General features: G+C 44.2%; 1 protein-coding gene across 1 annotated transcript in view; it reads right to left on the bottom strand.

Annotated features, from left to right (window-relative positions):
- LOC124788895 (putative inorganic phosphate cotransporter) overlaps nt 1-13383 on the bottom strand; it is a 77708-nt gene that overhangs the window by 20979 nt on the left and 43346 nt on the right. The window contains exons 7-8 of the mRNA XM_047256178.1: nt 12116-12277; nt 1811-1943 (exon numbers count right to left, since the gene is read on the bottom strand). Coding sequence (XP_047112134.1) covers nt 1811-1943; nt 12116-12277 — 295 coding nt within the window. The remainder of the gene's footprint in view (nt 1-1810; nt 1944-12115; nt 12278-13383) is intronic.

The following is a 13383-nucleotide window of genomic DNA, read 5'->3' as shown; positions in this document are numbered from 1 at the left end:
CGATCTCCTGTCAATGATCGGCTCAGTTCGACTAGAGGACTCAGCATATTCCACGTAAGCACAGCTCTCACCATTATGGTGCCAACACCAGCTTGTACAGTGTCTAGTCGACAACTTAGGTCCATGGCTTTGTGGGATTTCAGTCACATTCGAACCCTACTATCAGCTCTTACCAATCGAAATCTGGACTCATCTGGCCAGGCCTCAGTTTTCCAGTCGTCTAGAGTCCAATCGACATGGTTGCGAGCCCAGGAGAGGCCCTGCAAGCGAAGTCGTGCTGTTAGCAAAGGTCTGCTGTCATAGCCCATTAACACCACCTTTCGCCGCTCTGTGCTAACGGATACGTTCGTCGTACGTCTCACATTGATTTCTGCGGCTATTTGACACAGTGTTCCTTGTATTTCAGCACTGACAAATCTACGCAAACTACAGTGCTCTCGGTCGTTTAGTCAAGGCTGTCGGCCACTGCTTTGTACGTGGTAAGACGTAATGCGTGGAATTTGATACTGTGGTTCTCGAAATAGTGAATTCCCTAACGATTTCCGAAACAGAATGTCCCATTCGTCTAGCTCCAACTACCATTCCGCGTTCAAAGTCTTTTAATTCCCGTCGCCCGGCCACAGTCACGTTACGAACCTTTTCACATGAATCACTTGAACACAAATGACAGCTCCGTCGTTGCACTGTCCTTTCATACCTTGTCTACGCGATACTACTGCCATCTGTATAAGAGCTTATCGCTGTCCCTTGACTCTTGACACCTCAGTGTATATGTCTCAAAGAACAATACAAGGATTAAGGTGTGTTTATAATATACTATGTTGGCCTTGTGAAAGAGACGACTGTCTTTCCATTCACATAAAGCGAAATGTTTCGCGACACAGACACGACAAGAATGAGCTGTCAGTTTCGGAGGCTGCCGTTTTGGTGGAGTGAAAAACTATTCTTACGAAGGAAATCGCAGAGCTTTATCTATATTCCCGCGAATATTTTGTGTGTCTTGTCACTGGACTACGAGTGAAACCTGAAAAACTTGAGCCTCATGGCGGACTATGGAGAGACGACATACAGTGATACGATGACGGAACAGTGCAAGGGAAGGAAGAGAAAACAATAGATTACGATACTGATACATATTCGGTCATATCGTCGGTAGGAGCAGAAATAAATCGTCACGGGCAACTTAACAAGTAGTGCTGCAACGCGTCAGCTTGTCAAAACAGACTTGTGACAACTGTTGAAAACACCATAGGTTATCGTGATTTTTGTAGCGAATTACCTCAGCAGCGCTTAAAAAAGAAGGCGTGTTTCGCTGACTGGCTGCACAACCTACTTACCTTCTGCACTTGCACCACTTCACTGTCCGATGTGCAAGGTTTTAATCATTGCAGAGCTGTAACAGAAGACCTAAGCGCATGCCCTTTCATTCGATTACTTTGTCTCACACCCCAACTTTTCTTTTTCCAGTGAGTGTTGTAACAAATCTCACAAACGCTTAAAATTTCCTTCTGGAAAGCCAACCACACTAACACATATTATCTAGCTATTTTATAGTGTGGTTTATAGCTTTACAATATATATGTCAGACGCAACTATGTCGTGACCTCGGCCTGCCGGAGTGGCCGAGCGGCTCTAGGCGCTACGGTCTGGAACCGCGCGACCGCTACGGTCGCAGGTTCGAATCCTGCCTCGGGCAGGAGTAGTGCATACTACTAATGAAAGCTCCAGATAGTATTAGGATTTTGGAGTGGCGTAATCTATACTTTTTTAATTCATGATGCACCTATTGTAACAAACAACAGGTACTCACTGAGGCCGTTGAAGATTTTGTAGCCGGAGAGAGGCGTCACCAGGCCCCTCTTGATGATCACATCCAGGACGATGCTGGATAACACACTCGCCACTCCGCCGACCACGTAAGGCAGTGCCGACAGTGCTGCGTTCTGCAACAGTGATGTAGAACATTTGTTGGACACTACATGGTTTATATAAGCTCGTGACCATAGCGAAAGTCACGAAATACTCGCAAATGATCACAACAATCCCACAATCATGCAGGATTGAGTTTAAGAAAATGTTGCTGCTAACTCATTAGTTAATCTGCAGCATTCTTCAGTAGCACCATATTTCTGAAACCTTCTGTTCTTACCGTCCACGTTTCAGTTCTGTAAAAGACAACAGTCCAAATGAATACCTCCAGAAAATATATGCTAACAGTTAAATTTACATTAGATATTAACAAATTACTGCTCCTGAAAAATGCTTTTCGTCTGATTTTATCTGCTGCCTACTTCAGCCATAGTCAGTTATTTTGCTGCCCAAATAACAAAACTCATCTACCCACATTAATTATGACACATTGATCATCCTTGTTTTACTTTTATTCGTGTTCATCTCATAACCTACTTTCAAGATAACGTTCATTCCTTTCAACATCCCTTCTAAGTCCATTGCTGTCTCTGAGACAGTTAAAATTGTATTGAAAAACATCAATGTTTTTATTCCTTTTACTTGATTTATAATTCCCTGTTCACATGTGTCCTTTGTTTCTTTGACTGCTCACTGTACACATTGAATATCTCTGTCTCACTTCCATCTCAACCACAGGTTCCATTCCATGTCTTTCCACTCTTGTGACTGTAGTGTCTTTCTCTGCATGTAGTAAATAAACTTTCGCTCCCTGTGTTTCGTCCTTGCTATCTTCAGAATTTTGGAGAGTGTATTCCAGTCTACTTTGTCAAAAGCTTTCTCTAAATCACCTGATGATATAAATATAGGATTGCCTGTTTTGAGTCGTAGGATCAATATTTCCTCACGTTCTAGTACACTTTTTGGAGCCGAAACAGTTCTCCGTGATCGTCTTTTACGAGTTGTTCTATTGTTCGGCACATAATCCTTGTCAGTATTTTGCAAGCTTGACGTATTAAAATGGTGATTCGGTAATATTCACAACTGATGGCGCCTGCCTTTTTTGGAACTGGGATTATAACATGGTCATTGAAGCCTGAGGTTATTTCGCCTGTTTCGTGTATTTGGCACACCAGGTAGATCTGTTTCATCATGGCCGATTCTCCCAAGGATCTCAATAATTGTGAGAGAATATATTCTAATTCAGGGGCCTTGTTTCGGCTCGCTAATTTCATTTTCTATCGAATTATTCTCGTAGTAATAAATCTCACAACACGTTTTCAACTACTTCCTCTTCCCTTTTTATAAACCTGCCTTCAAGCTCGTTTCCCTTGTAGAGCAATTTTATATACTACTTCCCCCTTTCACCTATCCATTTTTACTTAGTATTGGTTTTCCAACTGGTAGCTTGGTAGATATACAACTCCTCTCTCACGGCCAATATTTCTGTAGACGACATCCACATTTTTTTCTAGTTATGCATGCTTCTACTTCATTGAAGCTCGTGTCCAGCCCGTTTCTGCCTTGCCATTTTGCACTTTCTTTCCATATTATTTTCTAGACGCTTATATGCTCTTTTGGCCTGCTCCGTTTCCTTCATTTTTATATTTTCTCCTTTCGTCAATTAGATTCAATATCTCGTGCGTTATCGAAGGATTTATACTGGAATTTGTCTGCTGTCTATTTTAACAACTGGTCTGTTTACTATTTCGTATTTTACAGCTATCCATTCGTCTTCTGTGGTATTCCTTTCCCCGCTTTCTGTCATTGTCTAATGTTATTTCTGAAACTCTCAACTACCACTGGTTCTTTCAGTTTGTCCAGCTCCCATCTCCTTCGTTTCCTATCGTTTTGCAATGTCTTCAGTTTAAATCTGCAGCTGATAACAGATAAATTATGATCAGAGTCTGCATCTGCCCGTGCTGCTCTGTGCAAAATTCTACCAGACGGCTTCCTTTCTCATTCATTCCCGCCACTCCATGTTCCCGTAATATTTCTCATTTTCTCGTTTTTCCTGCTTAAATTCCAGTTCCATCACAATTAAATTTTCTTGTTATTTAACTACCTGAATAACTTCTTTTATCATATCATACATTCTTTCAATTCCGTACTTCTTCATCACATGCATAAACTTGTGCTACTGTGCCCAGTACTGACATCGTGTTTATCTTGGCTATGATAAGCCGTTAACTATACTGTTCATAGTAGCTTATCTGCAGTACTAGTTTCTTATCCGCCACTAGACATGTTCCTGCAATACCTCTATCTTATTTTGTATTTACAACCTTTTACTCGTCTGACCAGAATTCCTGTTCTTCCTAGCGCGGCGCTTCACTAGCTCCCAGTATATCTAACTTCAGCATCAACTGCCCTTTTTAAATTGTGTGGCCTACGTAACCGATTAAGAGCTCCAACATTTTTCGCTCCGACCTGCGCAATGCTGGGTATGGTGTCCCTGATAACGACGTACTGTGGAATGATCTCCACGTAGAGGTCCAAGTGTGTGACTATTGAGGAGATGGGAGTTGGACAGACTAAAAGAACCGAAGATTACTGCGAGTTTTAAGAGGAATATTAGCCAATGATTGACAGAAATCGGGCAAAGGAAGACAACAGAAGACGAATGGGTAGCTTTGAAAGGCGAAATAGTAAAGAGAGCGTTTGTTCAAATAGACAAAAAGTAGAACTGTATGCTCTTGAGAAATGTGTCTGTAAGTAGTTTCACCATGCTTTCCTTCGTTCGCAATAGCGGCATAGCGAGAACATATTAGTTAATGTTACAATGCCAGATCAATCAATCATACAGAGATGTGGTTGCCTCCTGCTTCTGCAGAAAATTGCCTGACCTCCTCCGTTGTGGTTGCATTAATGGTACTGTTATCTGTATCGTTGAATTATATGGATCATCCAACCTTGGCAAGGTCCATGGTTCAATGGGGGACCGAGAAACTATAGAACATTAAACGGTCACCACAATAATTGATTAACCTAACATATTACACATGGCAGTTGTCATATGTGATTCTTGACATTTTCCCTGAGTAGGGAGTATTCCATGTAGTTTCCGGATTGCAGCAGCATGAAATCGACAGCTTGTCACGATATTACTGCTGACAACCACTTAGACATCTTCAGGTAGATGTTTTACCCTGGAGAATGTTATTTCACTTCGCTAACTTTATACTAAACATTGGCGCGGAGATGCATGCGCAAAGGCTGCTGTTACATGAGCGATATCTATGTAGTTTAGCGCCATCTTCGAACGTTGTTCAGTCTATGGCACGTAATGGTCATACCACATGCGCACTGTCTGTCGGAATGCGGGCTGTTGGATTTACGGTTCAGATGTCGAATTAATAAAATTTACTGTGACTAGACGTGTCATTAAGTATAAAATGCTTTCTCTTCTGACGATGTGGAAGAAATCACCGGTTCCTGCGATTTGATGATGATGAGGTTCCATACTCCGAGGAGCATGAGGGACGATGCGGGAGCCCCGTACCGCCTACTAGACAAGGTCCTAGCTTAGGTGGTTTGCCATTGCCTTCCTCCGACCATAATGGGGATTAATGATGATGATGAAGACGACACAACACCCAGTCATCTCGAGGCAGGGAAAATCCCTAACCCCCCCCCCCCCCCACCTCGGGGGAGTCGAACTCGGGACCCCGTGCGAGGGGAAGCGAGAACGCTACCGCAAGACCACGCAAGACGCGCGATTTATACAACTGAAAACACCATAACGAGTAATAAGATTTTCCGGCTATTTGATTTCCAGTGATTCCTTAATAACTAAATCTCAGAAAGATCTCGTCGAGGCCAGTATTTTCGTGGCAGAACAATCCATGGTATGTTGTGTGGAGATACAATACTCGGCTGTCACCTACTTAATGGACTGCGTAAAACGAGTGTCGCCCTCATGTTCACACGTTTCACGTTCTCTTCGTGTTGTCTGACCATTAAAGACTTTGATATACTGACAAGGTATTCTGTACATTCCAGCCCTCCTCCGACGTGATATTATGTCAGTGAAACCGCGCCTGCTCCGACACGCCGTACCGCATCGCATTACACAGGCTCGTTTCTTGTGTCACGTCGCGTTTGTTTTCACGCTTGAAATAGCAGACTCAGCAATAAATGTAGAACCAGCTGCAAGCAACGGTATTAGCAGAATCGCGATAAAATCCACACCGTTCTGTCAACATAACGCTGTATTACAGTTCGCGAAATTGGTAAGTCAGTTCGTACTAGCAAAGATATCGTCAGATGAAAGCAAATACAGCTACGTAGTCCTAGCACTAAATGAAGATGTAGCTGCGGAAGAGCAAGGCATCCTCGCTGTACCGCCGAACACCGAACGATATGCAACATTGTAAACTCTTTATTTTCACGCCTACACCAATCAGAGGCGAAGCGATTGGAAAAACCTCTGTGAGCAGAACAACTTGGCGATGGCACCCCATCTCAGCTTTTACGACGTCTACGGACGCTGGCGAGTAATACAATCTGTGACGACATACCACGAAACATCTGGTTGTCACGGCTACCGCCCGATATACAGAAAATTTTAACGGTTTGCGCTGGTGATTTGGAAGCGCTAGTACAGACAGCAGACAGTTTAGTGGAAACGTATCCGTCTGCGAGCGTGTTTATATTAGTTTTGTAAGTAGGCTGTTTAGGTTTTTATGTTGCTAACGTCACGTAGCGCTCTGTATGAAAATCACTGGCTGTGCTGTGTGCAGTCTGTGGCTGGTTGGCATTGTCGGAATATTCGCTACTGTAGTGTTGGGCAGTTGGTTGTGAACAGCGCCTAGCGTTGCGCAGTTGGGGGTGAGCCGCCAGCAGTGGTGGATGTGGGGAGAGAGATGGCAGAATTTTGAGAGCGGACGATCTGGATGTGTGTCCATCAGAAAGAGTAAATTTGTAATACTGTATATCATGAACCGATAAATATATGATGACTTTTGAACATTATTAAGGTAAATACATTGTCTGTTCTCTGTCAAAATCTTTCATTTGCTAACCATGCCTATCAGTAGTTAGTGCCATCAGTAGTTAGAATCTTTTATTTAGCTGGCAGTATTGGCGCTCGCTGTGTTGCAGGAGTTCGAGTTGTGAGGTAAGTGATTCATGAAAGGTATAGGTTACTGTTAGTCAGGGCCATTCTTTTGTAGGAATTAATGAAAGACAGATCGCGTTGCGCTAAATAATATTGTGTGTCAGTTTAGTGTTGATCAGAATAAGTAAAGAGAGAAATGTCTGAGTACGTTCAGTTTTGCTCAGCTGTTTGAAAATCAAATAACGTAAGGGGTTTACCAGCATTGTCATTCATAATTTTTCCAAAGGGGACGTCTCAGTTTCACAACAAGACAACGTACCCTCAGTGACTCTTTCATCGCTGCAGTCGCAGTTAGCTGAACTAGCTAATCAAATCGTTACAATGCAAACGACACGCACTCGTCGTCGGCTACGAAGTCGATCGTCGCGAAGCCGCAAGCCATCATCTGCCATGCCGAATATCTGCTGGTACCGTAAGAAATTCGACTTGACGCCCGGAAGTGTACGCCACCAGGCAGTGGAAACATGATGCAGAGTGCATATCTGCAGCCGCTACTCCTGACAATAGCAGGCGTCACCTTTTCGTCACGGACCGTGACACAAAAATGCATTATTTGGTAGACACAGGGGTGGAAGTATCAGTGTACCCGGAACCCAGACCACAACGCCGCAGCTCCGACGATGATTACTGCCTATTCGCCGCCAACGACTCCCAGATCAGGACATATGGATGCGTGTCACTAGCACTTAATCTCGGATTACGTCTCAGATCCTAAGAACAGTTTCAGTTGCAGATTTCTTATCTTTTTATGCCTTGGTCCCCAACCTACGACACCAGCAACTGATAGATTCTACTACTAATTGGGAAGCCGAGGAAAGGAATATTTTGTCACTAATATGGCACTAAATATGATTTCTGGGGATACTCCACGACTTTTTAGTGCCGTCTGCGTCAGAAGCGCAACATCTAGAAATACTTAAACAAGACAGTGATTACTTGCGTATACAAGACCTGATTCTTAATCCTGCACACTGTTCCTTTGGGGCAAGATACGAATGTTCCCCAAGATAACAAAGTAATCACACATTCTGGCGCCAGTGAAGCACGCCACAGAACACCGTACCTTTATCACACCAGGACTATCAGTCTACGCACCTCCTCGGCGGCTAACGCCGGAAAAATTGAAAGTCGTGAAGCAGGAATTATGTAGCATGCTGAAACGAGACATCTGTCGAGCTTCCTGTGGCAGTTGGGCAGCCACTTTCAACGTGGTGGCAAACAAGAATAATGGTTGACGTCCTTGTGGCGATAACCGCCAACTCAATGCAAGGACCACTTCTGACTGGTGCCGCACATAGAAAATTTCGCTTTCAACATACACGGTAAGAAATATTCTCTACTCTTGACTTAGTTCGAGCGTACTATCAAATTCCTGTTGCACTAGAAGACATGCACAATATGGTTGTAACAACGCCCTTCGATCTTTTGAGTTTGTGAGAATGCTTTTCGGACTGTGTAATACGACGCAGATATTTCAACGCCTTATGGACGAAATCACAAGAGCTCTGGAGTTCTATTAAGTCTACGTAGACGACATGTTAGTGATGTCTGCGTCAGAAGCGGAGAATCTAGAACATTTAAACAAGATATTTATTAGTACCTCGTCTCCTACCTTCCAAATTTTACAGAAGCTCTCTTGCGAACGTTGCAGGACTAGCACTCCTGAAAGAAAGGATATTGCGGAGACAAGGCTTAGCCACAGCCTGGAGGATGTTTCCAGAATGAGATTTTCAGTCTGCAGCGGAGTGTGCGCAGATATGAAACTTCCTGGCAGATTAAAACTGTGTGCCGGACCGAGACTCGATCTCGGTAGGCAAAGGTCCCTAGTTCGAGTCTCGGTCTGGCACACAGTTTTAATCTGCCAGGAAGTTTCATATTAGCGCAGGCTCCGCTGCAGGGTGAAGGTCTCATTCTGGAAACATCCCCCAGGCTGTGGCTAAGCCATGTCTCCGCAATATCCTTTCTTTTATGGGTGCTAGTCCTGCGTGGTTCGCAGGAGAGCTTCTGTAAAGTTTGGAAGGTAGGAGACGAGGTACTGGCGGAAGTATAGCTGTAAGATATTGATTGTTTGCGTATATGGAGCCTGTTTATTAATCCTGCAAAGTATACCTTTGAGGCAGCAGAAGTTCAGTTTCTGGGATATACAATCGCCGCCCATGGCATACGACCTCCTAAACATAAGATGGAAGCCTTAGTCAAGTATTCCCGGCCCGATGTAATTAAGGAGCTACATCGTTTTCTCGGCATTAGTAATTTCTATCATCAACTTATATGCAATTATCGCACTAATACCAGCTCCATTGAATGAACTTCTGAAGGGTGCACCCATGCCGAACAATAAAATGCAACGGTCAGACGAACAGCTTTACAACAGCAGTAGCAGAGGCTAGACAATTAGCTCATCCAGTATCACACGCCCAATTTGCGCTCATTGTAGGTGCATCAGCTGCCATCACTGGCACCGTACTTCAGCAACAAGTGGAACGTAGTTGGCAGCCACTCGCGTTCTTCGGTCGCAAGCTGTCACCGTCACAGCAATGATGGGCAACTTACGATCGAGAACTGTACGTCGGGGGTATGCCGTGGTTAGGAAGTTGTGGCACTCGTTAGAAGGCCGACCCTTTACCACATACACAGTCGATAAACCACTGACATATGCTTTCAATATGAAACGAGAGAAAGCATCACCGAGACAGCTTCGATATATGGACTATATTAACCCGTTTACGACTCACGTATATTATGTGCATGAAAACTCAAATGTGCCAGCGGCACTGTCTCAGGCCTTGAAGTTATAAACACTGCAGTTGATTACGAAGCCTTGCTGAATCCCAGCAGCAGGATCATGACCTACGCATATTTCTGGATAACCGAGCGTGATTGAACTTACAAAGCATGACTGTACCAGAAACAAATGTTGTATCGATTGTAATGTGACGCGTCTGTCACAAAAGTACGACCATTAATATCTCACCAATTTCGATCATAATCAATTGCGTCAATGCTCAACCTAGCTGTTCCCGGGGTTCGGGGCACGACGAAATTAGTCAGAGTTTAGTCTGCCCACGAATGGACGCAGATTGTAAGACATCTGTCAGAAGCTGCGTGGAGTGCCGAATCAACTGTTCTCTCCTCGAAATGTTCGTTAAAAAACGTAACAACCAGACAGAAGACAAGATTATCCATGGCAATACCGTCAATTTGCTATGAGTAGTGCCTGTTGTTCCGGGCATATCGGCAAGAAAAGACCAAGGAAGTGTGAAACCGCACAATATGCGGGTTTGATACAATATCCTCGTAATTAATGCGATTCTACCAATCGTTAAAAAGCCGTGATTTGTCTCACTGAGATCTGACTAATAAAAATAAATCGAGGAGCAAAATTCGTAACTACACACCTCAAAAAAAGTTTTGCATCACACCACTTCCCAGAACTCCTGAAGACAGACGTTGACTGTGGATATTGTATCACAGACACAGTCCCTTTGACTGTTCAGAGATGCCACTTAACCCGCTCAAAGATGTATACAACCATGCATCAGCAGCGCCTATTAGACAGAGCGGGTCCGACAGACACAGACCCTTTGACTGTTCAGAGATGCCACTTAACCCGCTCAAAGATGTATACAACCATGCATCAGCAGCGCCTGTTAGACAGAGCGGGTCCGACAGCCAATCAGTTCGAGTCATTCCTCCACGAAGGAGGTACACGTCAAACCCTTGAATAGTCAATGCTAAGAACAAATGGAAGGCCTGAACCCTTGACCGCCTTAATACCGTCCCTGAACTGTTGTCGACTCTCGAACATCCACACGTCGTGAGGCGTCACAGTGACGCCCCCCTTACCCCCCCCCCCCACCCCCACCCCTGTTCAATTTTGAATGTGGGGAACGAGTAACCATTGTGTGGCGACTCTTTGCAGAACGCTGTTACTATTTCCTCTTCCCGACCATGTATTAAACTTCTCTTGGAAACCTGGTTCCCTGGTACCTCTGGAGACATATGATAAATTTGGCGGACAGCTCGGTAGTAAACCCCTCTGTGAAGTCCGGTCGTGGTCCTTATCTCTGTCGATGCTTTTTTATTGTACCTTCGGGTGTTAAGGCCTTTCCACCACTGTGGGTGTCCGCAGTTGAGTGTGCTGTAGGCAGCATTGCGTCCTCTTCTTGTTGCATATGTACTGGCTTTAGCCTCTCTGTAGATACTGTCGTGGCCTTGCGTTATTGCTGTACGATAAAATTAAGAGTCTTACGTTCCAAGACACGGTAAGGTCCAACATGTAGTGGGCATAACGGTGGTTTGACTGCATCTACTCGTAACTACTATTATGAAAATAGTTGAAGACCCTTATGAATAAATATAGGTTTTGTACCGTGATGAAGAGGGGCCTGTGGACTGGTCCTTCTTAGCTCGTGGTCAGCAATGTAGCAGTTCTGTATGATCTACAATAACTAGATTATAGCCGTCTCCGCCGCAGGATTTACAGTTCTTTAAACATACCACAACCCTCCGTTTTTATTTTGTAATATTTAATATAAGTTCAACCCTCGGCCGTCTCGGTTATGTACTCTTTGATACCTGCCACATTCTCACCTGGCCGTCGGCGATCCGCTTTTAGTGGCCAGTAGTAGTCGGTCGTAAGACTGACATCAGTGCTCAGTGATACATGTCGCGTTTTGTACAAAATATTTTCAGAATAGCTTCAACACAGAATTTCTCCCACTTTGGACGATGGTTGCACCCTCCGCTGTCTCTCTATCAAATATCATCTCTAAGCGAGCAGGTCGCGGGGTTTGCTTATAAATTACCACGGTAGCAATAATCGGTAGCTTACGTCCTGCAACAGTAATATGTGAAGACACCATGCGGGTATCGCTAGAGTTGCTGGGCTAATTTCCTGAATAACGCGTACACGACAATGTGTGTAGAAAAGGTACAGTTAGGAATTAAGTGTAGCCATGATAATTTCCGGTGACATACTATTCTATTCCCGTACCAACAAGAGAACAGACATGCAAGGAATATGTAAACAGGTCATAGATACGGAATTTGGAGTGGAATTTAGATGAGTCTGGTAGATATGCTTACGCTGCGGATGGGAAACCTGAGGATGGCCGCCATGTAGGTGGGCAGGTAGGTGATCTGGCCGAAGAAGTTCCAACCGATGCCCACGTGCATCATGGCGCACGCCCACACTCCGGGACACTTGAAAATGGAGCACCACGGCACTGGTGGCCTCTTCCGCTGGCCCTGAAACACATCCAACACGCCCACTCAGGTGGAACTGCTTTCAAACGACGAATGGACGAAAATTATTTCCCGAAAATTACTTTTTAAAAGCAAATTGTTTAATCTACTAAATTGTTTACTGTGTGTGAGGTCATCTTAGCCGTAAATGAGAAGCTGAGGAGATTAAGAAAATAATTTGGGTATGTGTTTCTAATAAGTTGAAGCAGTATCGAATAAGGGGATAACCTCGCCATGCCGGGAGGAATAAGGTTGGTCTCCAATGCCAAAACAATAGGAAAAAGTTTGAACCTGAAAACGATGCCGTAAAAACTGCGATAATACTATATCTTCTGCTTTTCTTTATATATATTAACGAACAGCCACTGACACAACAAATCAGTCTACATTTTTTCTTCTTCCAGTTGACGCAAGTCTCATTGTAAAATACTTTCCTACGTGTTTTCGGTTACATCAGTCACTTACTCTTAGCCGTTTGTCTCGCAGTCGGGGACTCATACTTGTCGAACTATTTATAAGGGATACAGCGAATGCATCGCTTAGCACCACTTTGTTTCTAGCCAGAGGATTGGAGACCCCTATTCGTCCAGATAAGGTAGCCCATTGCATGTGACAGCTGAGCGACGACAAATTCTTTTCTGATTTACTGTTCATATAGTTAATAACTATTGTTTATCATAACATGATTTTAACACTAAGTAAGTCCGAGGAAAACCTCTTAAAATATACTGATTCAAGTAATGTTTTTTATAGCCCGCCGGGCTAGCCGCGCGGTCTAGTGTCGTGGTCCAGTGGAGCGGCCAGACTGTGGGTGGTTTTTAAGGCGGTTTTCCATCTGCCTCGGCGAATGCGGGCTGGTTCCCCTTATTCCGCCTCAGTTACACTATGTCGGCGATTGCTGCGCAAACACTGTTTCCAACTTCGCGTACACCATAATAGCCCTGGGTTGGGTGTGGGGTGGCAATGAAGTAGGTGGACTGCTGTGGCCTGTTGGGGGGTTGTGAACCACTGAGGGCTACGGCTGAACGAAGCCTCTCCGTCGTTTCTAGGTCCCCGGTTCAATACACACACAAATTTATTTTATAAAGCAAATGAACTTCAGCTTGAAC

The sequence above is a fragment of the Schistocerca piceifrons genome, chromosome 3, assembly GCF_021461385.2.
Source record: "Schistocerca piceifrons isolate TAMUIC-IGC-003096 chromosome 3, iqSchPice1.1, whole genome shotgun sequence".
NCBI classification, from domain to species: domain Eukaryota; kingdom Metazoa; phylum Arthropoda; class Insecta; order Orthoptera; family Acrididae; genus Schistocerca; species Schistocerca piceifrons.
The sequence above is the reverse complement of the archived record's forward strand: the minus strand, read 5'-3'. Positions and strand labels throughout refer to the sequence as shown.